Below are 27,964 nucleotides of genomic sequence, written 5' to 3'. Positions count from 1 at the left end.
AGGCCTGCAGGATGGGCAGAGCTTTAGGGGTTCAGGGCTGGTCTCAGCTACATTAGCTGAATATTTGCATTAACAGATTTGCTAAACCAGATGGAGATTCATTAACAAATGCCGTACTCGCCGGGCAGTGGTGGCGCACCCCTTTAATCCCAGCACTCGGGAGGCAGAAGCAAGCGGATCTCTGTGAGTTCAAGGCTGGGCTGGACCAACAGCCTCCAAAACAATACAGAGAAACCCTGTCTCGTAAAACCAAAAAAAAAAAAAAAAAAAAAAAAGCCGTACTCAGAAAAACCTAACAGTCCCCAGATTCTAGCTTCCTAGAGACTCACTAGTAGCCCAAGCTGCCCTCTTGTCTCAACCTCTCAAGTGCTGCCCTCCCATACCTGGTTGCAAGTCTTTATTTAAACCTTCTAAAATTTGTGAGCACGTTTTGGGTTGTTTTGTTGGACTGGTTTTTGGTTTGGTTTTCTGAGTCAGTCTTGTGTGTATACATGCTGGTCTTGAACTCACTATCTGAGAATACCCTTGAACTCTCCCGACTCTACCTCCCAGGTGCTGGTGGTAAGACCTAAGACTTCATGCATGCTAGGACAGTCCTCTACCAACTGAGCCCACCACTGTCTGGAGGATTATATTTCATTTTTCTTACGACTGGTGCAGTCGAACACACTGGAGAAGATTTTGCTGAAGCAGAAAATTCATCCCAGAAGAGAGACACTCCAGAGAGCTGCAGCAATTTGTGAGCAAAAGCTGTGGGCTGATGTACATTGACTCCTGAGGACTCATCAGCAGTTTCATCACAGTACACGGTTCTGAAACATACAAACAGACATTTGTACAAAACTGGGAAACGAGGGAAATGTCAGAGCTAGCATCCCTAAGACTATGGCTGTAAGAATGCTTGCATCCCAGCACAGGGAAGGTAGAAGCAGGAACATCAAGAGTTCAAGGGCAGCCTGAGCCACATGAGATTCTGTCTCAAAAGAATTTTGTTTTGTTTTTCGAGATGGTCCTAGCTATCATGCAACTTCTCTGTCTACCAGGCTGGCATTGAACTTACATGGATCCACCTGCCTCTAGCACCCCTATGCTGAGATTAAAGGCATGCACCACCACCACCTGGCAAAAGAATTATATTTAATTGGGAAGAAAAAGGGGGATTAGAGGGAGTGGAAACAAACAAGAGAGTAATTTTGTGGGTATGTGTGCACTTGTGTGTACATGTGTTAAAATACATCATGTACATGTATGAAATATAATAAAACTCACTATTATAATAAACATAAAAACCTTAAAGTCTATAACATGTCAACATCACTGCACTAAATATTTAAATAAGTAAAATTTTCACAAAGAGAGAGTCCTAAAATCTAAGATAGATTACTTTCCCTTAAATTAGAGAGAAAAAAGTTAGTATCTTCACAAAGCTAACCCAAGGGGAACATTCCTTATCTCCGTCACAAAACTGACTCCCGCTACATAGCCTAGGGTGTCTCTAACCCTCAACTCCCTCTTAGCTCCTCCTCCACAGTGCCAGGGTTACAAACACAGAATCACAGTAAGACCCATTTGTCTCCAAGTCAGAACAATGAATGTCTTAAATTCTTGGGTCAGCAACCTCCAGTTTAATGAGATAAATAACATGGTTCTAATTGGATGTTACTGCTTTATTATACCACCTAAGGTAATGCACCCTAACTCCAAAGATCTGTAACAACTATTTTATGCATAGGTGTATCTTTGTTAAAGAGTGAAACCACAAAAATATCTGTACAAATCTTGGGAAGGGCCCCAAATAGATGCACACATAGAAGGTCTTTAGTATTCAATGTACATTTTTTTAATTTTTATTTCTGTGTATGGGTATGTGCATCTGTGTGTGTGCCATGTGTATGCAGTGCCCAGAGAGGACAGAAGAGGGCACTGGATCCCACAGAACTGGAGTTGAAGGCCATTGAGCTCTGCTCTGCATGAATGGGGGGGAGCTGAACTCTGGAAGAGCAGGAAATGCTCTTGGTCACTGAGCCATACATTTCAGTTGGGAGGCCACATAATACGGCCACGGCTAGCAGTAACTACCTCAAATTAAGACTGTGTCAGAGCGCCAGTGAATATACATAAAAAATAAAAGCAACATGTTTGACTTAAGTAAATCATCATTAGATATTTAACCTTAAAATAATCCTCACAAAATCCTCTAAAGGAACAACACCATCACCCTTTTTCACTAAAGAAACACCCAAGCCCCACACCATGAAGCTGAGCCTTTCACATTAGCAAGAGGCACCTAGCATTGCACTGTGCACATGGGAATAGGACACTGAAAAGAGCCTCAACATAGTGGCACTGCAGTTAACCGCTTAGGTAAGCTCAACATAGCACTGGATAGAATTACACACTAACTGGTGCTTACAGTCTCAGATGGGATGAGAGGGTAACTCAGAGAGCAGTACTTTACTCTGAAATTACACAATATATTAGTTTACTATCACCTTTCATCTCTAAAGCATCCTGAAGTGTAATGTCATAATCCAGAGTGAGGTCAGACATTTCCAGACCAAAAAAAAAAAAAATCTTACCTCTCTACTCGGATTTCAAGTGCAGCTCCAGTTTTGGAATTTTCTGGCACATGTTCAATTCTTAACACAGTGTCTATAAAAGTGACTTTCACTCTTCTTAGTACTAAAACAAACCAGCAAAAATCAATGGAAAACCACGAGGACACCAAGTGAGAACCCCACCTCTGCCCCACGTGTTCCTCCCCTTCAGGCAGCTGGGGACCAAGCTGGGCCTCCTTCATGCTGGGCAAGTGCTTCATCCCTGCTGCCTCCCCACCCACTCTCAAGAAACAATTCCTAGTCTGATAAGAACATTAAAAAGGCAGGTTTGTGTCCTTTTAAACCCCCAGAGCCTGAATTTGTAAAACACGCTATGCCCCATAAGCATGTCCCCAAGTTACATCACAACAGACACTTGGGACGGCATAGATCTCTCACCTGATCCTCCCACGGGCATAATAAACTAAACAAGGAAAACCCCGGGAACAAAAGCATGCAATCAAACTGAATGGAATGTCTAAAACAGCCTGAGTTCTGAAGTACTGAAGTGAGCATAGTAAACCTTTTCAAAATCACTGCAACGGAATGGTCTTGGGCCCCACACCACCACATTCAGCCTGGGCTGTGAGGATGCTTGTGATGCAAACCTGTTTCAATGGTTTCCGCGAACTTCTCCAGCCCTTCAAAAGGCTGGGATGCTTCTCCTTGCTCATCGGTCAGTTTCTGACTAAGACACTCCTTTGCCAGCTGCATACTGCTGGTCATGAAGCTTGACCAATACATAGGCTCAGACCCAGTTGCTGCAGAAAGTACAAATAAACCTAAATAATTTGTATATCAATGGCATTTCTTACAATATATTTATGGTAGTTTTTCAATGCTACCTGTGAGAAATTACACTGGACATTTGAGAACCACCTTACAGTAACAGAACAAAAAAAATTACAGGATAAAAAAGCCCTGTGACATATTCTTATTTCAAGTTTTACTTTTATCAAATTTTAATTCAGATATCCACTCAACAAAAAACTAGCAGATATACGGCAACATGCTGGATACCACAGAACAAGAGCCGACAAACATCCCCTGTAAAGAGCCAGGCAGAGGACACTCAGGCTTTGTGGGCAATGTGTCTGTCACACTGTGCAGCTCTCCTCTCTGTCGAAGCGGCTACCGAGAGTAAAGAATAACATGGGTATGTTTCAATACAATCTAACTTAAAGTAAGCAGGAGGCAGACTAATTTGGACTAGGAACTGAGGTTTGCTAACCAGCCATAGAGATAGAAAAATAAATTATGAGTTATGCACTTAAGAATGTTTACCACACATTAGGAAAGATAAGAGAAGGCTGTCAAGGATGAATACAGAGGTATCACCAGGAAATCTGGCAGCAACAGATGACACCAACTGCAGAATCAGTACAAATACAGATAGAATAAAAGATGTGTCTTCAGAGGGCTGGACAAGGAACCTTACAAACCCTTCCCAGACCTCGCCTGCTGGGGAACGCCGTATCTTCTTGCACTGCTCAGAACAACCGATACATTTCTACAGTTACTACCTTCCAAATAGAACTTAAAGGCCCTTTTAATAGGCAGTTTTAAAGGGGAAAACATTTCAAAGCTAAAGTTCCAAAGGGAGTATTTACCCACCATGGTTAAAAGAATCAGAGCCGGGACTAGTGGCACATACCTTTAATCCCAACACTAGGGAGGCAGAGGCAGGAGGATTTCTGAGTTCCAAGACAGCCAGACCTACATAATGAGATCCTGCCACAAAAAGACCCTGATGATGATGATGCTGATGATGATGGAACCATGTTTGTTGTTTGGGTTTTGTTTTGTTTAAGACAGAATCTTACTATGCACTCAGGCTGACCTCAAACTTGCATCATCCTGTCTCAGCATGAGAACTGGGATCACAGGTGTTACCGCACCTGGCTAGATACAACATTACTATGAATTAAATTATCCGAGAGCTGGGAAGATAGTTCAGTCAGTAAAGTTCTTGTCTGAGCATTAAAAATTTTAATATGGCAGTCCTAGTACCAAGGAATAGAGACAAGCAGACCCCTGGGACTCTCTGATCTGCCAGTCTAGCCTCTGTAGGTCCAGACTAACAGACCCTGACTCAGAATGTAAGGAATGTAGAATATAAGAAACAATACCAGAGAATGCCCTTTAAAATTCATGAACACACAATATCAGACTGTTTTCAGGTGTGGTGAAATACTGCTACAATTCAACATTCAAGAGGCTACCTGGCAGTGGTGGCGCACACCTTTAATCCCAACACTAAGGAAGCAGAGGCAAGAGGATCTCTGTGAGTTTGAGACCAGCCTGGTCTACAAGAGCTAGTTCCAGGACAGCCTCCAAAGTCACAGAGAAATCCTTTCTCGAAAAACAAAACAAAACAAAAAAAGGCTACAGCAGGAAAGTTATAGGCACAAAGCCAACCTGGGCTGCAGAGTGAGACTGCCCCAAAATGAATGAATGAATGAATGAGTGACCAGATAGATAAATAAAATATTTAGAGCATTTTATTTTTAAAATAGATCACTATAACTCTATAAAGTATAATTTAAACTTTTGTTTTCCAGGAAACACATGCATATGTACACAGCATTTACCTAGATGGATGATTTCTAACCATTTCTCTAGGTTACATTCTACAGTTGAGATGCATATCCCTTATCCAAGTCCACCTTACATAACTATTATCAACATGGATGTGGTGAGGTTTTTTTGTTGGTGGTGGTAGTTTTTTAAGGTTGGTTTGTTTTGTATTTCTAGACAGGGTTTCTCTGTGTAGCCCTGGCCAACCTGGAACTCACTCTGTAGACAAAGCTAGCTTCGAACTCACAGAGATCCACCTGCCTCTGCCTCTCAAGTGCTGAGATTAAAGGCGATGTGGCGAGTTTTAAATTTAGTGTTGTAATCGCTCAGTGTCATTATTCTTCAACATGACAGTTGTTTCAGATTACATTGATGAAAAAGTCCCTTCAAATCCAGTCCTGGAGGCTGGAGAGGACAGCAGGTAAGAGCCTGTACTACTCTTACAGAGGACCTGAGCTCAGTTCCCAGCACCCACATCAGGAAGCTCACAATTGTTTGTAATTCTAGGTCCAGGGGGATCCAATGCTTCTGACCTCCATAGGCACTTACACTCATGTGCATACATACAACCCCACTCTCTCCATAGACATAATATTAAATAACAAAAACTTTCATTTAAAAAAGAATCTAATCCTATGCCCTTCTAACATTTCTCTACAAAATCTTTAAACAATCTTCCACTTCAGATAATTGGAAATAATCACACATTATCTATATATTAGTGTTCTGGATTGTGAATAAGGAGAGAACTGTTCTAAAGACATACTCACATACATCTTACAAAGTGCTAAATCCTCTTGTTTTATCAAATGAACAATCTCACAAACCCAGTTCAAAGTCATAAATCCCATGCTCAACTGTTTACAACTGAGTCGGCTTCTCCGCCTTTGCAGGGTCAAGGCTGAAACAGACAGAGCAGGCACGTGAAGCACACCTACCTACACGAGGTTTAGGCCGAAAGACCATCTCTAGCCCTCTCACTTCCAGCGCACAATTGTCCTGCAGCAAGGAGCCCCATGGGACTGACAGGGAGATGGACTGAATGAATCCTTCAGTGACTTCCAGAGGTGCGTCTGCTGACTCCAGGATTTCATTGAGACCCTAGAGAGAAAAAAACAAGTTCATTTTGAAATCACACAAATACAAACACTGAATGCCAACCTTCTCAGTGATGTGGATATGCCCACTAGTGTGCTGAGCACTGGAGATTAAGAAAGCCAGGGCTAAGAGCACTGGTTGCTGGTCCAGGGGACCAGGGCTGGTTCCTAGCACCCACAGGGCAGCTCACAACCACCCGTAGCTCCAGTTGCAGGGATCCAACACTCTTCTGGCAGCCCCAGACACACCTTCTGACAGCACATGGAAAAGCCATGGGAGGAGGAAGCTTTTGCTCTTCGCAAGTTTGTCCCCACGCTCACTGGCAAGTCCATCCCTTCACCCTCACGGTGACTTTCCATTGGTAGACAACCATTGTTTGATGAGCTGGACCACAGCCTGTAAGGCACACTAGTAAATCGGTTTCGATATACATGTACATTCATGCTATCAGTTCTGCTCCTCCAGAGATTCCTGACTGATACAAAAAGATTTTCCTCAGGAGGCTTGTCTGAACCCTATACTTTTCACAGATTTATAAGTAAGGATGATTTTTTTTTAAGTTTTTTGAGACAGAGTCTCTCTATGTAACTCTCTCTTTGTAGACCAGGCTGGACTTGAACTCAGAAATCTGCCTGACTGTGACTCCCATGTGTTAAGATTAAAGGTAGCAAGGATTTTTTATTGAAGTTTTAAACTAATAAATGTATTTATTGTTTATTATTATTTAGTGGGGGGGTAGTACATATGTGCACAAAATGTACTGTGTTCTCACACAGATGTACGTGCCCATTGTGCATGTGAGTGCACATGTAAAGGCCAAAGGTCAATGTCTGGCATCCTATCTTCCTCACTCACTCCCCCCACCTTTCCAGACAAAGTAAGTCTTTCACTGAACCTAACTCAGTGATTGTGCTACACTGGCAGGTCAGGCAGCTTTAGGAATGCACTCCAGCTCCACAGGGGTGTCCCTGGACTCGTCTCCAGCTCCACAGGGGTGTCACTGGACCCCGCTTGGCATCCTACTAGGTGCTGCATATTCAAACTGCAGTCTTCGTGCCTTCACTTCTCCAGCTGAGCTTCTTCCCAGCCCCCAGTGTTCAGCTCTTAAACCCTCATCCCATCCTACCCCCTAGGACTACCCTACCTTCTCAAACTCTAACGTCCCATGGCTTCTGTGGCATGTCACCATCTTTCCAATCCATCGCCACTTGGAATACTGCTCATGCAAATGTCATCCTCCGCCACACTGTCATCGTCCATCCACACGGCACATGTTCCGCACAGTGTGTCCCTCCTCCAGTCACCACCCTCACTGACAGCTCCCAATAGTTATCCTCGACTCCCACTACCCCCTGTAGTCTCTGACTGTCAGGCAGCCAGAGACTCAATACAGCTCAGATCTCAATACATGGACGTCCTCCCTCCTCCTTCCCTTCTTCTCTTTTATTAGGTTGGTGCAAAAGGAATTGCAAGGGCCAGAAGGTAAAGTCTGACCATTTGAGTTTGGTCCCCAGGACAAAAAGAGAACTCGTTTCCACAAATTGTCCTTTGCCCACCACATGTATACCAAAGCACACTTATGTACCCATCTGGTAGGAGAGAACCCATTGTCCTCTGGCTGCCACATGTATAACATAACATGCACAAGCCAACTGCATACACATACACACAAAGTAAGTACTTTTAAAATCTCTGCTCCAGGATTTAAGGACTCTTAAGAGAGCATTATCTGCACCCTGCTGGAAGTAGGTAGAAGCATTTTCCCTGTTCAAAAAGAAAAAAGCTTGAAGAAGTGGTCATCAGTTGGTGAGAGGTCAGGTGATGATAATGTGTTCAACTTTGGAAACTTGAGTTGCACAATGTGCAGTTGGGATACTGTTACGGAGAACTTGTTCTCTTCCATTGACCAATACCAGCTATAGGCACTGCAGTTTTGGGTGTGTCTCATGGGTTTGTTGAATGCACACTTAGGATCTTAGGGCATCTCCACGACTCAGAACCCAGACACCAAACAGTAACCACGATATTTTTTGGTGCAAGTTTGCCTTTGGGAAGTACTATTGGGGCATCTTCTTCATCTAGCCACTGATATGTTATCCATCACTGGTTGTCACATACATTCCACCTTTCACGGCACATCACAATCCAATGGAGAAATATCTCATTGTGCAGAACTAAAGAGGACAACAGTACAAAATGGGGAGTTTTTTATCTTTGTCAGTTCATGAGGCACCACTTAGTGGCTTTTTCACCTTTCCAATTTGCTCCAAATGCCAAATGGCCACTGACTGGTTCACACTGAGTTACTGGTACCCTCTCCTGTAGACAGACAGCCACTGAGCACCTCATCTTCAAGGCTCTACTTTGTACAATGTCTTGGGCCATCGCTGCACTGTGGTCACTAGCAGGTCCCAGGCCAGACGCCTATACACTGAGCTGTTGCTGCTTTACAACCCATTTTTAATTCAGATTTTTTAAAAAATCACTAGAATTTGCTTTTGTCTAACATCATCAATATAGTATAAATAAAATAAGCAGCATGAGTCATTAGCTGAAATTAAAGCAAAAAAGAGTACACTGAACCAGGTGTCGCATATCAAGGCTTTTATCCCTGCACTCAAGAGGCAGAAGCAGGTGGATGTCTTTGAGTTCAAGCCCAGCCTGGTCTACTGAGTTCCAGGCCAGTCAAGGCTACATAGAGAGACTATGACTCAAACACACACACACACACACACACACCACAATGAAGGTGCATGGAAATGAGTAGAACATAAATAACCACATCTATTAAGAATGTATTGCTTCATTATCAAACAGCAAAATGCAAAAATCCAAAACTACAATTATTTTTACAGCAAGCTAATAACCTTTTCTATCTCACCACCAATCCACTGTCTCTAATAACTGTCCAGTAAGTCTTCTTGCGACTATATTTTACATTTTCCATATTAAAAAAGGCCTCAATAGGACTGATCAAGACCCCCTGAATGTGGGTGTCAGTGAGGAGGCCTAGGTAATCTATAGAGCCTTGGGTAGTAGATCAGTATTTATCCCGGGTATACAAATGGACTTTGGATTCCCATCCAACAATGAGAGATGCATTCTCACCTTGAACTCTTGTGGGAGAGTCTAGGCCTTGCCCTGGATGAAATGACAGACTATGGACACCCCCATGGAGGGCCTCACCCTCCCTGGGGAAATGAGGGGATATTGGGGGGGTTGGTGGGAGGGCAGGGGAGGAGGGGAGGGAAATGGAGAGGGACCTGGAATTGACATGTGAAGCAACCTTGTTTCTAATTTAAATGTGTGTGTGTGTGTGTGTGTGTGTGTGTGTGTGTGTGTGTGTATGGCTTCAAGTCTTTTGATATTCATTTTTAAAAGTTTCTGAATACCTGACCCTGAAAATGAAGTCCTCCATATAAAATAGAAAAGGTAAGCTCAGAAATGCTTGTTTATATATTAAGTATTTCTGTAATTTATATTTGAAACCTGGGTGCCATATTTCCATCTTTGGACAAGCAGGTTTAAGGATAATGTTTCATACTTCCAGTGAGCATCTGAGTTGTGTCATTTAAAACACATCAAAGCAGCCGGGCAGTGGTGGCGCATGCCTTTAATCCCAGCACTCGGGAGGCAGAGGCAGGCAGATCTCTGAGTGTTCGAGGCTGGGCTGGGTTCGACAGCCTCGAAAACAATACAGAGAAACCCTGTCTCGTAAAAACCAAAAAATAAAACACATCAATGCATTTTCAATTGTGCAGAAGCACTAACTTAGCCTTGGCATCCCAGGGCTCTGTCAACATCAGCAGACTACCCAAGAAACTGGATTTAATGGGCCTCTCTTCTCTGTATACACCAAACTTACCACCCCAATCTTGTAGCTCCATTAACATCCTAAACAAAGTGGTTTGAAGGCTGTATTGAATGGTAGTATCAAAAGACTAGAGTCAGTAATTCAAGAATTTACACTGAGCCCACTAAGCTACAGTACAATTTCTCTAAGTGTGAAATAAGTAAATAGCTTACACTTATACATACTTCTCTGTACTTGGCAAAAAGCCCCTATACACTGAATGATAAGAAAATCTGAAATCCACTCATGTGGAACTTCTCAAGCTGCTTGGTTACACTGACTCAGATGACATGCTGTGTGCTAGTCTTCAGGAGGTTCCTATGAGATGTAATGGTTCCAGAGCTTACAGTGGAGCCACCTGAGCTAACTCTGAAGAGATAGATTCTCTTCTCTTTAAAGTCATTCTGTTTTCAGTTTTCACCAGTGAATTTCATGCATATAGTCAGAAAAAAAGAATGTCACACTCTAGTCTCTACTGTAGCATTTGGCAAATAGTTGCAAATTAATACTTCTTGAACTTAAGTCAATTTTTATTACATGCACACATACACCTATAAAATATAAGTACCAGAGTAATAAAAATTATTAAAGTGAAATTAAAAGGCTCATGGGTAATAATAATCCGTTGCTGTCTACCTTCCTAAACATACTGAGTTCTCGTGAGAAAAGTATCAAGCCAGGCATGGCTGACCATGCCTTTAATCTCAGCACTCCAGAGGCAGCAGCAGGTGGATCTCCATGAGTTCAAGGCCAGCCTGGTCTACAAAGTGAGTTCCAGAACAACCAGAGCTATTATACAAAGAAATCTGTCTCAAAAAAAAAAGAGAGATAAAATGATCACTGTTTACTTCACTGTCACATCATCCAGCCCTCAGCAGTGTCACATGCTAAACACTCCATTACTATAGCAAACCTATAAATAAAGAGCCTCCATTGAAAAAATTAAAATAGACACAGTAGTATTGCGGAATATTCATTTAGGATATGTTACATCTGTTTATGCTGTGGAATATATGTTTAATGAGGCAAAGAAAGGTATGTTGCATTTGTTTAACTCTGTGAAGCTGTGCTACTTTGCCTGCCTACAACACCTGACTGGTCTAATAAAGAACCAATAGCAAGGCAGGAGAAAGGATAGGTGGAGCTGGTAGAGAGAAGAAATAGGAGAAATCTGAGAAGCGAGGTCAAGAAACAAGAAAAGGAGGACAGGAAGACTCCTGGGGCCAGCCAACCAGCTTTAGAGCTATACAGTTATACAGCAAGTCACAGAGCAAGAGTGAAAGTAAGATATACACAGATGAGAAAGGTAAAAGTCCAGAGACAAAAGGTACAGGGGATAATTTAAGTTAAGAAAAGATGGCTAGAAATAAGCCAAGCTGCTGGGCAGTGGTGGCACACGACCTTAATTCCAGCACTTGAGAGGCAGAGGCAGGCGCATCTCTGTGAGTTCGAGACCAGCCTGGTCTACAGAGAGAATTCCAGGACAGCCTCCAATGCTACAAAGAGAAACCCTGTCTCAAAAAAACAAAACAAAAAAATAGCAGCTATACAGCAGCCTGATACAGTACCTGGCATGCATGGAGTGAGCATACTGTCCTTTTATGAGTTCTGAACTTGGGTTAATTACTATGCCTGCCATCTTTCAGCAGACTGTAACAGCCTGGAACTACTCTGATAGAGGACAAGGTCTTTCTGTTACTCAAACTAGAGCTCTTTAAACTCTCATGTGTACTCTCCCCAATTTAAGTTGCTTCTTTTCTATATAATTATGTTATATTCATACCCCTTAGCACAAACTGCAAAGGAGTTTCCATAATTTACGCTTCTCAATAGGAAAGAGAAACCACTAAAAGCCCAAGGTCTTTAAGTAAAATACTAGGCATTTTAACCCATTGACGTGAATACAACTGTATTTGGTGAATTGAAATACACACGAAGCACAGAAAACAGTGAATCAACTCACAGCCTCTAGTAGAAAACAGGTTCTTTGAAAAATCGGCTGAGGTTGCAGCTTCAGAGCTTTTGCAACATTTGCGTTTACGACCTGTCGATTTATCACGTGAAGCCAAAAGGCAAATCTAAACAGCACTCCTGGGGCCACACAACCATTCGCAGGCTGGGAAAATGAACTGGCCTTGTAAACATACAATCAAGCAAAGCAGGCAAACCGACAGAAGAGGCCTATCTAACTTTCTTCCAGACGCCCAACACTGTATGAAGACAGCCAGGCAAACCAAACAAGCATCCAAACCAAAACAAATACCAGGGGATTTTTGACAACTCCTCGTCATCTTTAATCTTTCCGAACATCACACATTAAGATAGGGTTTGTTTGCCTTGAACCCCCGCAGACCCTCACAGCCCAAGAGGCAGGCTGGTCACCTCCTTCCCTGGGCCCTGCTTCACAGACCACCAAGCAATGACTCAATTGTTCGCATGGTGTGTGCCTCCATTATACCGTGTAAGTCGGCCCACGTGACACAAGGGCGCAAACTTGCTACACTTTACACACATTCCCTGAGCTCCGCCACGCTTGGACCCAAACAGTTCCCAAGGAGGGACTGAACGTCGCCGACGCTGGATGACAGTCGCTGAGGTTTTGCCCTAAGGAGAGCGAGTCCCTAGCCCTGCTGGCTGACGGCAGCTTACCCATTTGTCCAAGGGGACCTGGGCGAGGGACCCTGTGCCCTGATACAGATCCAGGCTCAGCTGCTCCAAGCTCAGCTTCTCCTGCAAGAAGTGGCCCAGGTACCTCTGCAGGAGGTACCGACAGGCCCTCTTCTTGATAGACTCTGAAAATGGCCAAGGCATGTTGGTGAGGACTGGCGACTGGGAGGGCCGCGGCGGCGACTCCGGGATCGGACCTGGGGACCAGGCAGCGGCAGCGCCTCGGGGTCCAGCCGGTGTCCCCAGGCTGCGGTGGGGTCTCTAGGTTCGCGGTGGCCGCAGCATGCCGGCTCTGTGCCGCCGTCTCTCAGGGCGACCCCATGGCCCGTGACGCGCCGCTCACACTAGGCCCGGCGGGAACCGGTCGCTGAGCGGAACCCGGCGCCCCAGGCCGGAGGCTTACAAAGCGCTCTGTCGGCCCGGAGAGAGTATGCACGAGAGTCAGAGGGCAGACGGCGGCGGCGAGGCGGACTCCGACTCTGCGCGACAAATTTGTTGTCATCTACGAGGCGCGCCCCCGCCTCCGAGACGCTCCTGGCGCGTTCGCGAGACCTAGACTCCCCGCGCGCACTCGAGCTGCTGGCGCAAGCGGAACTGACGGCATACGGTGGGGCTGGGAAGTCAGGAAAAAGAGTCCGGGCGGCAGCACTTCCGGTGATGAATGGGCGGGGCGACTGTGGGGGCGGGGGCAGTGCCGACGCCTCCAAGTCCAGTTCCGGACGCCTCGGTACGAGGAAGAGGAGGAAAATGGGTGCTCGCAGGTAAGTGGACGCACAGGCTGCCGGCCGTGGGCCCTGACCTCGCGGTGGCGGCGAAGTGCGAGCGTACACCCGCATTCGGCCGGACAGAGGCCTGGGGGCGGGTCCGGCCTGGGCCGTCCTCCGGGAAGTGGTGCTCCCGGCGCCGCGGGTTGCAGGGCGATGACTGGAGACTTGGCGTTTCTGTCCGGGTTTTGACCGGTACCTATTGTCAGCAAGTTGTTCTCCACTTCATGTTGGCATTGTTTGCCAAGCAACCTCCAGGTCTGGTACTTTGATGTTTGCAGAGCGCTTCTGGTAGTATGTCACACCGACGACCGGGAAACTTGGCTTTCGGGGAGCTTATGGGCAGTACCGTTGTCTCTGTTAAAATCCGGCGCCTCGCGACCCCGGGAGGTGAAGGGGGGCGCCTCAGCGGAGACTTCGTGCGCGCCGGGAGATCTGCGCAGCCGTATTTTTTACCTTTTAAGAGACTGATCCTGCAGAGGCACCGCTGGCTCCTTACTAAGGCAGCCCCTTAAAGGCCGGGAAGTCAGCTGTCCTGGGTTACATTCCAAACTCTTGACACTGAGACACCTTGAGCGTGCGCTGCCCGCCCTGAGCCTTGGTTGCCGCCTCAGTCAGGTGTGAACAGATTAATGCCATAAACTCGAGAATTGAGGAAAATGAAACGATGCGAGCTGGGAAGGAACCTAAGCGGAGTCCTGGACGGAGGAGATTGAATTAAGGAATTCTGGTTCATGAATGCTGTATCCTCAGAATTGGTTCTTTTGGTTTGGTAGTTTTTTTGTTTTGTTTTGTTTTTTTGAGATGCTGAAATTTTGGATTTGCATACCCACACTCTACTCAGACTCTCTTTACATCGGTTGTAAGAAAAGGCCTCTCATGTTTAAAAGGTGGTATTTTAGTTAAAGACTTAGAGAAACCGAGGAGTTCTTTTCCAGACAAGATCACCACCTGCAAGGCTCATCGCAGGAGTCGTGCTTGGTAAATTCCAGGAACTTGAGAGAGGAGAGGAAGGAATATGGGCTGATGATAGATGTAAGGAGTGTAAACCATTGCAAGGACTCGATTTGTGCTCCTGGTAAGATAATCTGGCCTAAGTTTGCTGACCACAGTGTTGAAAATAGCCAGGCGTGGGGCTTAAGTGTAAACAGGCAGACCCTCACCGGAAGGACAGTGCAAGGGATCCACATTCCATCATTCCAAACAGAATATAGCACTGAAAATTAGAACCAGTTGGGTTCTAGTTATATTTTGACACTAGTAAGGCACTTTTAATCCCAGCACTAGAGAGGCAGATGCAGGTGGCTCTTAGATTCAAGGCCAGCCTGGTCTACATGGGAAGACACTGTTTCAAAGAGAGACCGGGCCTTACAAGTAATGACAATGCTCTTTGTAGTATAAACAAAGCAAAGGGTAAAGTCTGGGGTGGGACCTTGCCTTATTCAGGCCTTCGGCGTTTTGAACTGGACTTTGGGCTTAGTTCTACGACTGTTGTTAACATGGTTTCCTGAACGAAATATAAAATTACGTTCAGGCTGCTGTCCGTAGATGCCTGCACTTACAGATCCCCCGCCAAAAAAAAAGTGAAAATGAAAGATCTTTAGTCCCAGCACTGGGGAGGCAGAGACAAGTGGATCTCTGTGAGTTTCAGGTCAACCTGGTCTACAGAGCAAGTTCAGGACAGGCTCTAAAGTTACAGAGAAACCCTGAAACCCTATCTCAAAAAACAAACAAACAAAAAAGATCCACAAGAACAAGCATTCTACTCCTAAAGTGTTAAGTGTGCTGCCTTGAACATTTTATCTTTGCTAGGCGAGATTCAATATAATTAGGATTTAAGAAATGTCATCAGGCTTTTAGCTCAAATGTGATTCAAACTCATCCCAAGTCACAAGACTGTTTTTAAGTTTAGCTTAGGCAACCTCTGTCGTGCCCACCTCAACCAGCAAGGAAGACGCAATGCCCAGACTCTTCTTTAAGCAGTTTATTCAGGAACCTTGAACTATCTTCTCCCAGGGAGCGCCAGGGAGCCCCAACCTACAGCTTAAAAGCCCTTGGGCGGCCAACCCCAGTATGCCACGTGGAACATGCGGATAGGTCCACGTACCGCAGAAGCAAGCCTGATATCCAGCCTTAACCAAATACAGGTGTTGTTTATCATAGAGAGCACCTGCTGTTGGGCTAGCAGAAGGCGGAAGGCAGCACCATCTTAAGAGTGCGGCACTTCGCAGCTCTCTACAAAACTTCTAGTGGAGAATGTTGGCACCCTAGCATTCACTGAAGAAGATGAAGATAATCACTCAACCAAATACTGTCAACTTCGTAAAAATTACAAAAGAATTCTCAGTGGCAGGTTAGAAGGTGCATCAAGTCAAAATAAAAATAATAGTCTAATGGAATGGTGTTGGTTATATTGAAGAATTGCCTGGAAGAGCCCAGTGGAGCATACCTGTGATCCCAGCACCTGGGAAGTGAAGGCTCAAGGACCAGGGGCTCAGTGTTACCCTTGGATACATACCAGGTTTGAAGCCTGCCTGGGTTGATGTGACCCTGACTGAAACATCAGTGAAAGATCACAGGCCAGTGGCATGGTTCAGCAGGCAGTCACTTGCTGCCATACCTGATAACCTGAGTTCAGTCCCCGAGGCCCCACATGGTAGAGGGAGAGAGCCAGGTTCCCCCAGCTGTCCTCTAACCTGCACAGGAACACCATGGCATGTGCACAGCCCCACACACACACACACACATGCACGCACGCAGGAATAAATATATAAATGTTATAAAAAAAAAAAAGACTTGTACAGAACAGGACTAAAATGTCAAGGCTGCCGAGCCCCAGCAGCAGCCGTCACTGCATGTGTAGAGAGCACCGAACCTGGAGTTGTAAGATCTGGAGCTGCCTTTCTCCTTTTAAAGTAATTTTGAACAAGGTGGCACATGCCTGTAATCACAGCTTTTGAGAAGCAGGAGGATGACTCATTCAAGGAAGGCTACCATTGGCTACACAACAAGACTTTCTCTTAATGAAGAAGATCGGGAGCACCAAAGAGATGGCTCAGTGGCTAAGAGCACTTGATGATCTCCAAAGGACCCAGATTTGTCCCAGCACCCATGTCAGGTGGCTCATAAGACACACACCTACAAATAATTAAAAATAATAAACTTTGAAAACAAACAGGTGCCGAGGGTGGTGGCGCACGCCTGTAATCCCAGCACTTGGGAGGCAGAGGCAGGTGGATCTCTGTGAGTTCAAGGCCAGCCTGGTCTACAAGATCGAGTTCCAGGACAGCCTCCAAAGCCACAGAGAAACCCTGTCTCAAAAAACAAAAACAAAAACAAAAACAAAAAAAGAAAGAAAGAAAGAAAGAAAAAGAAAACAAACAGGCATGGTGGTCTACACCTTTCTTCCTAACACTCCAGAGGCAGAGGCTAGCCTGTTCTAAGTAGTGAGTGCCACACCTGTCAGAGATACATAATGAGACTCTGTTTACAAACAAACAAACAAACAAAAATACTGCATATGGGGATGGAAAGATGGCTCAGTAGCTAAGAACCACTGGCTGCTCTTCCAGAGACCCAAGTCCCATACTCGGCACCCATCTGGTAGCTCACCAGTCTACCTCCAGTCCCAGGGAATCTGACAGCCTCTTGTGGTCTCCTCAGCATCGGGCACTTACTTGACACACAGGCATACATGCAGGTAATACTCTCATATACATAAAATAAACTTTTGGGGGGAGCTGGAGAGGTGGAGGTTAAGAGCGCTGGCTACTCTTCCAGTGGTCCTGAGTTCAATTCCCAGCACCCACGTGGTGGCTCACAACCATCTGTAATGAGATCTGGTGCCCTCTTCTGGCCTGCAGGCACACATGCCAACAGGATACTGTATGGGTAATAAATAAATGAATGTTTAGGGCTGGAGAGATGGCTCAGTGATCCGGGTTCAATTCCCTCAACCACATAGCAGCTGTCTGTATCTCCAGTTCCTAGGCTCTGGCAGCATCTCACCGACATACATGCTGACAAAACACCAATGGGTATTAAATACAAATCATTTTTAAGAAACATTTGTAATGTGTAATAATAAGCAGGTGTGGGGAGCTAGGCGTCAAACCTGGGCCTTACACATACTCAGCAAACACTCTACTGTTGAGCTGTATAGCCAGCCCCAAGAGACTTTCCCCCCCTCTTTGGAGACGACAAACATCTCATTGTCACCAAGGTTGACCTAATATTTGCAGATGACATTCTTAATTCACCATCTTTCTGCCGGGTGCCCATGAATGCTGGGTTTGCAGATGTGCTGCCACACCTGGCCCCAGCATCGTTCTTGAACTTGGTGTGTACCCAGCACCACTCTGAGCATGTTGTGATATTCCCCTACAGAGGCCTGTCGGCGCCATTTAAAGGTAGGTTTTAGTGTCAGCTTCACTTCAGAGAGAAGGAATGTGGAACGGAAGCTCTTCCTGAGTCCCAGAGCATGTAGCAGGGGTTCCTGCCCTGACCAGTCTGCTTGGGGGCCCACTGAGCACAGCACCACACTGCCGCTGGTCATGCTGGGAGAATTTTTTCAGAGTGAAATGTAAGACGAAAATAAAAGGCATAACGTAGCGTGTCGTTCCTGCTGCCACTTGTCAACTGGAAACCACACTTGCTTTAAAGTGAGTATTGGTGATCTCTGCCCTGTCAGACACTTTGATGTCTGTCACTTCATCTCTTGTGACATCACAAGATGAATCTCCCAATCTTCCCTGCTCTGAAGGTGCAATGCAATAAAGTCTAGTGAAATAAAAGAGGGGAATAAAAGATCCAGCAATCAGTATCTTGATAGTTTCATGAATCTTCAAAAACAGAAATGGTAAGCACAGCCCAAAAGTCACCAACAGATGGGAGAAAGCAGAGCCCCTAGTCACTTACGTGGGTGTTTTAAAGGATCTTTTCTGACTCATCCTACAAACAACGGGGCGCCGGAGAAGAACACACGGCACTTGTGGAGCTCTGGTCTTTGAAGATCTGACCACAGAAGGCTGCTCAGTGTGGTAGAGCAGCCTTGTATTTAAAGGGAAGCGGTGATACTTTCTGAATTATTTTATGTGCATTGGGTGTTTGGCCTGCATGTATGAATGTGTGCTATGTGAGCCTGATGTCTGAGCAGGCCAGAGAGAATGTTGGGTCCCCTAGGACTGGAACTATAGGTGCTGGTTGGTTGGTTGGTTTTGTTTGTTTCTTTGGTTTTTTTTCTAGACAGGGTTTCTCTGTATTGTTTTGGAGGCTGTAGACCCGGCTGGCCTCAAACTCACAGAGATCCACCTGCCTCTGCCTTCAAAATGCTGGGACTAAAGATGTATGCCACCAATATTATCTGTATCTAATGATTTGTCTTATGTAGGTTAGAATATTCCCCTACTTAAAGTTCTAAGAATCGAGTTTCCTTGGGGGAGATATATAGTAAGAATCAGTACTTCAGTACTACCTGGCTTGGGGGAGGTGGAACTTTTTTTTTTTTTTTTTTTTTTTTTTTTTGCATTCAGTGCTTAAGAATATTTTCTTGGAACCTCAGTCTCTGGTTTGAGGGTTCCAGGGTTACTGCTTATGTTTCCTTTTGAAAACTCAGGTTAGCACCCTGCATACCGTCACTCCAAAGTTGTCCTTAGTGGAATGGGTCGCAGTCCTGTTGACTTGTTCTGCAGCACTGTGACATGTGTGTCTCAGTTGCTGCTGAAGTTGGAGTGCAGAGAAACTGTAAATCGCTATAAATACATCTCACAGTGACTCTGACTTAAAATCGTCATTTTCAAAAGTTTATGTGTGAGGCTGCAGCACTGACTCAGCCCTGAAGCACTTGCAGAAGGCCTGCCTTCAGCTCCCAGCACCTACTTGGCAGTTCTCACCTTCTCAATTTCCCGGGCTCCGACATCCTCTTCTGGCCTATTTGGGCACTGCATGTAATTGGTACACAGAAAAATGCAGGCAAAACACCCGTACGTATAAAATAATAGTTTATAAACGCATAAGTATATGTATGACAGAGCCATGGAAAACATAAGAGCTGGGTGGTGGTCGCACACGCCTTTAATCCCAGCACTTGGGAAGCAGAGACAGGCGGATCTCTGAGTTCAAGGCCAGCCTTGTCTACAGAGCAAGTTCCAGAGCAGACTCCAAAGCTACAAACCCTGTCTCAAAAAAAAAAGATAGCCTCCAAAACAATACAGAGAAACCCTGTCTCGAAAAACCAAAGAAAACAAATGTAAATGATGTTATAGGATATAAAGCTTTTTTTAAGATTTGAGCTTTACCCAAATTCTAAACAATTAGAATAGGTTGTTTTTGTTCCCTTTGTTTTTTAAATAGCTGTTTAAAATGAAGTCAGCGTGAACTTTTCATTTTCTGTGGAACAGATGCTACTGGTTACTTCAGCTGTCAAAGCAATAGCCTGGCTTCTGAGGCAAATCCTTCCGCTTCCTCCACCCGGTGTTTCCCAGTGTGACATGCGTCTGTGCATTCTCTTCCCAGTGTCACACGTCTGTGCATTCTTCCCATTTTGTACCGTAGAGAAAGTAGAATATCCAATAGTTTTCACTGCTGAGACCAAGAATCCAACATAAACTGCCTAAAGTAGCAGTAGCTGCATTTGTCCCACCCCAGAGGTTCTAGCGGAGGAGCTGTGGACTGACTGAATTGCTTCCCCTGACATGAGGCAGAATGTCATTCAGAGGAGGGCTGCTCACCTTGTGACAGCTGACAAAGGACACTTGGGGCACCAGATCGAAATTTGAGAATTAGCCAGCGCAAACAGACAGAACGACAAATCAATGGAAATAAAGCATGGGTGAGGAAAGAGAATGTGAAAAAAACAAAATAGTAAATTTACGGGCTGGAGAGATGGCTCAGAGGTTAAGAGCACTGACTGCTCTTCCAGAGGTCCTGAGTTCAATTCCCAGCAACCACATGGTGGCTCACAACCATCCATAATAAGTTCTGGTGCCCTCTCCTGATGTGTAGGCATACATGGAGGCAGGATGTTGTATTCATAATAAATACATCTTTAAAAAAAATAGTAAATTTACACTCAGCTATGTCCATGATTCTAGTGACCGTTGTTTCCATTCTCAAGACTTTAAGACAGCCTGTTAGTCAAAATCAGCACAAACTGGACCGCTCCTGTGCCCCCTAAACAGTGTGCTTGTGTTTCAGCTAGACTGTTGTTTTCACCCCATGCAGACCCTCCTAACACTTTTCTCCCCTTAAGAACCACTTCTGCCATTGGACTGACCTGTTCTACGAGTCAGGCCCCAGCGTAGATGGTGGAGACTACTGTCCAGTGTCCTTGTTCTATAGGTAAGAGCACCAGGAGCCCAGAAAGGTTTTATGGCCACCCAAGTACAGAGACACTTGGGTAGAGCCTGTAGTTGAACCACGCATAGAATTGTTTGCTAGATCAGCTATTCACACTTGAGCATATTTCTTTGGTTATGATTACGATTGTATCTGTGGCTTTAATATTTGTATAAATATTTCACCACTGTCTCGTTCCCCAAATTAGACTTTAAAGTAGTAAATATTTTTGATTGCTAGTCAGAGTCGTAAAGGACATCGTGGTTAAAAGCAGACCTAGTGGTGGTACATGCCTGGATCCCAGCCCTGAAAGGAGATGAAGCAGGTCAGGGCCAGTCTAGGTAACATGAAACCCTGTCTAATACTGAGAAATCAGAGAAAACATAATAGATACGTGGGTAAATGGAGTTAAGACCCTTAATTAAGAAACAGTATCAGGGCTGGAGAGGTGGCTTAGCAGTTACAAACACTTGTTGCTCTTGCAGAGGACCTGGGTTCAGTTCCCCACAGCCACATACAGCTCACGACAGTGGATAATGGATTCTCTAAGTGGTCATTTCGGGAGAAGTACTACATGCAGGAAATGCAAATCCATACACAGACAGAGTGCTGACCTTCCCACAGGGAAATTAGCCCAGCTTAGTCATCCTGCCACCAGGCCACTGGCTGCTCTGCTACCAAGAGATTTGGCACTCTGCAGTAGCCATGGCTAGCGCAGCCTTGGAGGACACAGGAAGGGACTACAATCAAAGGAAGTCAGGTGGCCTTGGCAGTTGGAAACTACAGGAAAGTACTCAGTTCTCTGAACCCTTCAGAAAGGAACAAGCCATGGGTATCTTGATTTTATGCTTCATACTCCAGAGCTTCCAGAAAGTAAAGGTGCTCTTTCAGTTGCTATGTTGATGGTCATCTGCTCCAAGCCACCGTGTTTGTGGCCATTTGGTGCAGCAGCAATAGGAGGCTAATAACAAACACATACACATATTGATTCTCAATTCTACAGAAACATTCTTCGTCGTCGTCGTCATCAGGTTTCCGTCTTTAAGATCTCTTTACTTCCCTACAACTGCTGGGGAGCCAGACCAGCCACTGCCTTTGATTTGGATGGACTAAGCAGTGAGAATGCTTCCATTGCCAGCCACGTCTGGGGACTGTACTGGCTCCAGCAACTGAAAAATGCAGAGGTCAGGAAACTGGCTGGGTTCTGCTCTTCTGTTTCTTGCTGTTCTCTTCCCTTGTCAGAATTGTCCTTGGACTCCTGTCCTCATCTCAAGATGGCTGCCAAGAGTGTGCCATGACTGGACTAAAAAGACCACAAGGAAATGAATGCACTACAATACAACTGAGATATGGAGTCAACTGAGCCACACCCACCTGCTGTCCTCAGTAGGGAAGAGGCATTATTCCCCTCAGAAAAGCTTTCCCACTGGGCGTTGGTGGCGCTTGCCTTTAATCCCAGCATTCGGGAGGCAGAGGCAGGCAGATCTCTCTGAGTTCGAGGCCAGCCTGGTCTACAGAGCGAGTTCCAGGACAGCCTCCAAAACAGTACAGAGAAATCCTACCTGGAAAAACCAAAAAAAGAAAGAAAGAAAGAAAGAAAGAAAGAAAGAAAGAAAGAAAGAAAGAAAGAAAGAAAGAAAGAAGAAAAGAAAAGCTTTCCCTAGGGAGGGGAAAGGCAGTCCATGAATATGAATAGTAGAGGCTTTACAGCCAACAAAACAGTAAGTTACCGCCAGAGATGAAGAGATAGCAGTGATTAAGAGTACTTCCCTACTCATGCAGGGAAGCCAGGTTCGGCTGCCTACACCTAGACAATGACTCCAGCCCCAGGGCATCCAGCACCTTCTTCTGACCTCCATGGGCACCTGAACACTGCACAGACACACATACAGACACACAGCCCTGTGCATGTGAGAACAATGAGCTCTTGTTCTTTGCCTCTCAGACTGACAAAATTACAAAGGGATAGGAAAGCTGGGGTTCTAAGTGCCCCTCCTTAGCCTTCCGCCTATAGAGTGAGTCAGTCAGCAAGGCTCTGGCCCTTTAGTCCACCTGTTGAAAGTTAGCATGGGTGTGTCTTCTGACTTTGCAGTGTCTGTCCTGAACATCTAGTTAGAGAAACAATCACACATTTAAAACTATGCACTCACTGGGCCTGGTGGTGTATACCCTTAATCCTAGCACTTGGGAGCAGAGACCAGCCTGGTCTACACAGTGAGCTCCAGGAAGAGCCAATGCCATGTCCCTGTCTCAAATAAATAAATAGAACTATGTACTCATTGGCTCAGGCACTGTGTGAGATAGCTAAAATTGTGTAAGACAACTGTTGATCCAAAGAGAGTTGACATTTTAAGGCTGGCAGCATAGCTCAGTGGATAAAGGTGCTTTCTGCCAAGCCCAGTGCCCTGAGTCCAGTCCCCAGGACCCACAGGCTGGAAGGAACGGCCAGCCACATCAGGCCATGCATGGCAAGCATGTGTGTCTTTAAGTTTTAGGGAAAAAATGAAGAAAGGGAATTTTTTTCCTAAAACTTCATAGGTATCCATAATTTTACTGTGGAAAAAAAAATACTGGAACTCGGGAGGCAGAGTCAGGCAGATCTCTGTGAGTTTGAGCACAGCCTGGTCTAAAAGAGCTACTTCCAGGACAGCCTCCAAAGTCACAGAGAAACCCTGTCTCAAAAAAAAAAAAAAAAAGAACTGGAAATGGTTTTAGACAGTATTTTCCCTTAAAAAAAAATATTAGTTGTTTGCGTGTTCGTATAACTGCATTCGTTTGTGTGTGCGATGCTCCCATGGGTCAGGGAATCAGAGGACATCAGGTGGTGGTTGGCCACCAGCAAACCCTGACTTTCGTCCTCTCTCCACTCTCAGCATTGGGGTCACAGGTGCACTTGCCACCATGCCGGGATGGTTATATGAGTTGGTAGCATTGAACTTGGGTCCTCATGCTTGTATAACAAGTGACTAACCCACTGACCCATCTCCCAGCCTGTGTTTTGTACTGAGTATCGATTGTAAGGCTTAGTTATTTTAATCAAATATAATTTGAGTGTTTTTCCATTGTAAAACATGTTACTACTTTTTTGCAGAATGGAGACAGACTATAACCCCGTGGAGCTGAGCAGTATGTCTGGGTTTGAAGAAGGCTCTGAGCTCAATGGATTTGAAGGAACGGATATGAAGGACATGCGGCTAGAGGCTGAAGCAGTTGTAAACGATGTTCTCTTCGCTGTCAACAGCATGTTTGTCTCCAAAAGCCTGCGCTGTGCAGATGATGTGGCTTACATCAACGTGGAGACAAAGGAGAGGAACAGATACTGCCTGGAGCTCACAGAAGCAGGGCTCAGGGTAACTCACTTTTATCTTTAGAAGAGAAAAGCCTATCTTTACGACTTTATCAGAAAGGATAGAGAAAGACGTTATATAAAAACTAGTCATGGGTATCTTCAAAAACACTTAAATGGTTTCCCCAAAAATTTGGGTAAATTTAATTTGGTTAAAATTTGGTTAATTTGGCCAAATTTTGTTGGTCAAAATTTTGAGCAACATAGAACAGTTGAACTTGAAGGATGAATACATTTCCAAAGTATTAATTCAGTGCTTGAATCACCGCACCCAAACAAATATCTTTCCTTCCTATGGCTAGCAGCTGCAGCTCCCAGAGTGGGCTCTGTGCAGTGGGTGCGTTTGTAGTTACTGTGCTGAAAGACCTTAGCTTGCCTTTCACAAGTGTATCTCCCGTCCAAATGAGATATCTGAGCAAGGCTGGCAACTAGATACATATTATACAAGCCGGAACCCACATAAAACCCACTGTGGGACTTCACAGTGCTGTCATCTGACTTCCGTAGATATGCCATGGGGTGTGTGTGTGTGTGTGTGTGTACACAATTTTGTTGTTGTTGTTGTTGTTTTCAATACAGGGTTTCTCTGTGTAACCCTGGCTGTCCTGGATCACTCTGTAGACCAGGCTGTCCTTGAACCCAGAGATCCACCTGCCTCTACCTCCCGAGTGCTGGGATTAAAGGCATGCACCATCATGCCCAGCCTCTGAGTGTCTTCAAAAAATTAAGGAAAAGAAAAAGCAGCCAGGCGAAATTTTGAAGATACTCAGAAGCTGGGCATGGTGGCACACGCCTTTAATCCCAGCACTCAGGAAGCAGAGGCAGCTGGATCTCTGAGTTCAATGCCAGCCAGGACTATATTGTAAGATCCTCTCTTAAGGAAAGAAAGAAGACAAGAGAGAAGGAGGGTGGGAGGGAGGGAGGAAAGAAGGAAGGAAGGAAGGAAGGGCCCTTGCATATGTGACCCTGGGTTCAATTCTCAGCAGCAGGCTGGAGTGGGGAGGCTTTACCACTAGTATCTTTATTGCAAGCAGGCATCTCAGTGTGGTAGATCTCCACTAGGTGTGGAATTCAATCAGGGTGTGTGCTGGAGAGAGCTCTGTGGTTAGGAAAGCATTCTTCTCTTGGCACCAGGTTGATACCCAGCACCCACACGTAAGACAGTTCACAGCCACCTGTGACTGCAGCTCCAGGAGGAGGCCCAGAGCCTCTTCTGGCCTCCATGGACACCTGCACTTGGGTAAACACAGGCACACGTATACATAACTTAAAAATAAAGAATAAGATTATTTTGAGATATGAAAAATGAAGTGCTACTTTTGTATTACTTTCAAGATTTTTATCACTTGAAAAGGGGTCAAAGGTGAGCAAAGCATGAAGAGTCATGGAGGAAGCACGTTCCGGGCAGTGGGCCCGTCTGTTACACACTACCCATATAGCTTGTTAACAGCTGTTTTGAGATGCATGTCTTCTGCTGAGAAATAGTGTCACTACAGAATGAGCCATTCTGACACCTGGCTCTTTCGTTCTGTGCCAGGATGGAGGCCGATGAGTGCTCACTGCTGCCTTCTCTCGTAGGTGGTGGGCTATGCTTTTGACCAGGTGGAGGATCATTTACAGACCCCTTACCACGAGACAGTCTACTCCTTGTTGGATACACTCAGCCCCGCCTACCGGGAAGCATTTGGAAATGCACTGCTTCAGAGACTGGAAGCTTTGAAAAGAGATGGGCAGTCATGACTCATTCTCCTTATAGTGGGGCTACTGCTGGTATAGAATGGTAACATAAGACTTGACATCCCTGCATATAGTCATCGTAGAAAGTGCATCGTCAGCTTTATGTGTCTATCATTCCTTCACTTGTAGGCTTTTGACTCACAACATAATTGACTCACAAATTGTCTCAGTTCCAGATTCATTTAAGGGAATTTCAAGGCCATCACTCTAACACTATCATTACATTCTGATTTCCTCACACAGCCTCTCTACATTTCAATACCTAATCAGCATTTCATTCTCTTATTACAGGGCTTCAATGCTGCCAGCACTCTCTTTTTCATAGAAAATCCTAGATTTGCACAGTGATATAGAAATTAGAATCACCTAACTTCAGACCTGGATTCAGCCTGCTAAATCAGGGGTTTACTACTAGCTTGGACTGGCTTAGTAGTGGTTATTTTGTTACTGGCCTTATTGGAAACAAACTGACAACTAGTTTCCCCTGCACAAATTTGTAATTTCCTGTTCTACTTAATCTACTTACATTACCAAATGGACTGATGAAAAGGAATTGCTTCTATGTTACTTAACTAGGATGAAATGAAAGGCAGGGACAGAAATAGTTCTCTATTCCTATTCCTCGTTTGCAACAGCCAGCCAACCTAGAGAGGACAGACCGTTAGCAAATGAATGTAACAATGACTCATTTCCAAGATATCAAAGCACATGCGCAAATAGAGGAATGGGCCCCACTGCGTCCTCAGTGTGTATCATTTCAAAGGAAGAAGATCCTGGTTTCCTAGGAAACGATATTTTGGCCTGTGTTGATTCTTATTCTGAAAGTTTGTTTACAATGTACAGTATATATCTCCATATATATATTCAGAAAGTATTTTTGCTTTTGGTATTCCCGCAGCACCCTTCTCCCCCTGCAGTCGGACAGTGCTCTGTCTCATTGCCACATGTACAGTGTCATATGAGTGCATTGTATGGTTTCAAACCAAAGGACAAATGAAGCATTCAGAAACTTGATATTGAAAAAGAGATGCTCTGCATTTTATATTTTATTACAGTCCCTGGTGTTTATAAACCTAATAAAACACTCTATGCTGCTGCATGTTTTCCAGTACGTGATGAGCAGAAAGACCCTGGGTGTTGTTTGTAATTGTCACCCAAAGCAGCTGCTTCAGAAATGAGTAGCAGCCATCTGCATCTGGGTGCACCTTTCATACATTTGTCATGGCAGATGATTTGTCATTGGTTTTCAACTGGGCATTTTCAGCTTCTGAAGATCATGTGAGGGAAGGTGATGGGCAGAGCGCTTGGCTATCAAAGGTAAGCACTGGGCTCCATCCTGAGGAGTAAAACAGTTTTGAAAACTCAGAATGACCGCGTGGCCCAGGACAATTAGGCTCCCTCTGCGTCACTGACACCAGCAGAGATCACCGGGCGCTTGAACCTGGCTTTACGAGGCGCTCATGCTAGCGTGATGTTCGGGAACCGAGCCCAACTTCAAGCTGGATTTTTTCATGCTTAATCTCAGGCTAATGTAAGAAAATAATGTTTGTAGAGTTTGAATAAAATTGTTTACCTGCTTTTGAGTTGAATGTAAAGTGATTGTGTTTAAAAATGAAATTGTTCATTTTGTGATAAATGACTGATTCCAAGACCTGTGCCCACACTTTTAGTTCATCCATGTTATACTTTGAGTTGAAATGACTGAAGGGTTTCACTCTTTATTCAGAATAAAGGAAGTCAGTAAAAATACACACTAATGCAAGCACTTGAAGACCTCCATCCTAAACTAAGCCAGTTTTAGAATTAAGCCTTGATTTTACTTCTAAAGGAAAAAAATCCAATTAGTCAGTGGTGGCATACCTTTATTCAGTCCCAGCAGCGAGGGAGAGGCAGGTGGATCTCTGTGAGTTCAAGGCCAGCCTGGTCTGGGCATGATGGCATACATCTAAGCACTTGGCAGTTGAAAGTCAGGAAGGCCTAGAGTCCAAGG

The 27,964-nt window shown here is 44.9% G+C and overlaps 2 protein-coding genes across 9 annotated transcripts in view; one reads left to right on the top strand and one right to left on the bottom strand.

Annotated features, from left to right (window-relative positions):
• The window catches only part of Atg2b (autophagy related 2B), a 60,099-nt gene extending 46,803 nt beyond the window's left edge, over positions 1 to 13,296 (bottom strand). The window contains exons 1-5 of one of the 2 annotated variants that reach the window (XM_040742532.1): positions 12,775 to 13,296; positions 6,113 to 6,275; positions 3,206 to 3,358; positions 2,580 to 2,682; positions 650 to 812 (exon numbers count right to left, since the gene is read on the bottom strand). In XM_040742532.1, coding sequence (XP_040598466.1) covers positions 650 to 812; positions 2,580 to 2,682; positions 3,206 to 3,358; positions 6,113 to 6,275; positions 12,775 to 12,936 — 744 coding nt within the window. In that variant the 5' untranslated portion in view covers positions 12,937 to 13,296. The remainder of the gene's footprint in view (positions 1 to 649; positions 813 to 2,579; positions 2,683 to 3,205; positions 3,359 to 6,112; positions 6,276 to 12,774) is intronic. The other variant, XM_040742531.1, reaches the window with a different exon arrangement.
• On the top strand, positions 12,845 to 27,557 carry LOC101837409 (GSK3B interacting protein). Of its 7 annotated transcripts, none has more exons than XM_040742541.1 (4): positions 13,366 to 13,553; positions 20,806 to 20,894; positions 23,983 to 24,241; positions 25,816 to 27,557. In XM_040742541.1, the coding sequence occupies exons 3-4, from the start codon at positions 23,984 to 23,986 to the stop codon at positions 25,975 to 25,977; spliced, it is 420 nt and encodes a 139-aa protein (XP_040598475.1). In that variant the 5' UTR covers positions 13,366 to 13,553; positions 20,806 to 20,894; position 23,983; the 3' UTR covers positions 25,978 to 27,557. The 7 variants fall into 7 exon arrangements, with proteins under 7 accessions (XP_040598474.1, XP_040598470.1, XP_040598475.1 ...); XM_040742538.1 differs by lacking the exon at positions 20,806 to 20,894 and adding an exon at positions 13,838 to 14,634 and having other exon boundaries at positions 13,487 to 13,553; XM_040742537.1 differs by lacking the exon at positions 20,806 to 20,894 and adding an exon at positions 21,895 to 22,075 and having other exon boundaries at positions 13,529 to 13,553.
• The last annotated feature ends 407 nt before the right edge of the window (positions 27,558 to 27,964 follow it).

The sequence above is a fragment of the Mesocricetus auratus genome, unplaced genomic scaffold, assembly GCF_017639785.1.
Source record: "Mesocricetus auratus isolate SY011 unplaced genomic scaffold, BCM_Maur_2.0 Super-Scaffold_15014, whole genome shotgun sequence".
Taxonomy (NCBI): domain Eukaryota; kingdom Metazoa; phylum Chordata; class Mammalia; order Rodentia; family Cricetidae; genus Mesocricetus; species Mesocricetus auratus.
The sequence above is the reverse complement of the archived record's forward strand: the minus strand, read 5'-3'. Positions and strand labels throughout refer to the sequence as shown.

Excerpts from the sequence above, each read along its gene's own strand:
- LOC101837409 (XM_040742536.1), top strand. The coding sequence starts at position 13,450 with ATGAATGGGCGGGGCGACTGTGGGGGCGGGGGCAGTGCCGACGCCTCC. Across the intron at positions 13,554-23,982 it reads AGGAAAATGGGTGCTCGCAG|AATGGAGACAGACTATAACC; the intron begins GTAAGTGGACGC and ends ACTTTTTTGCAG. Across the intron at positions 24,242-25,815 it reads TCACAGAAGCAGGGCTCAGG|GTGGTGGGCTATGCTTTTGA; the intron begins GTAACTCACTTT and ends CTTCTCTCGTAG.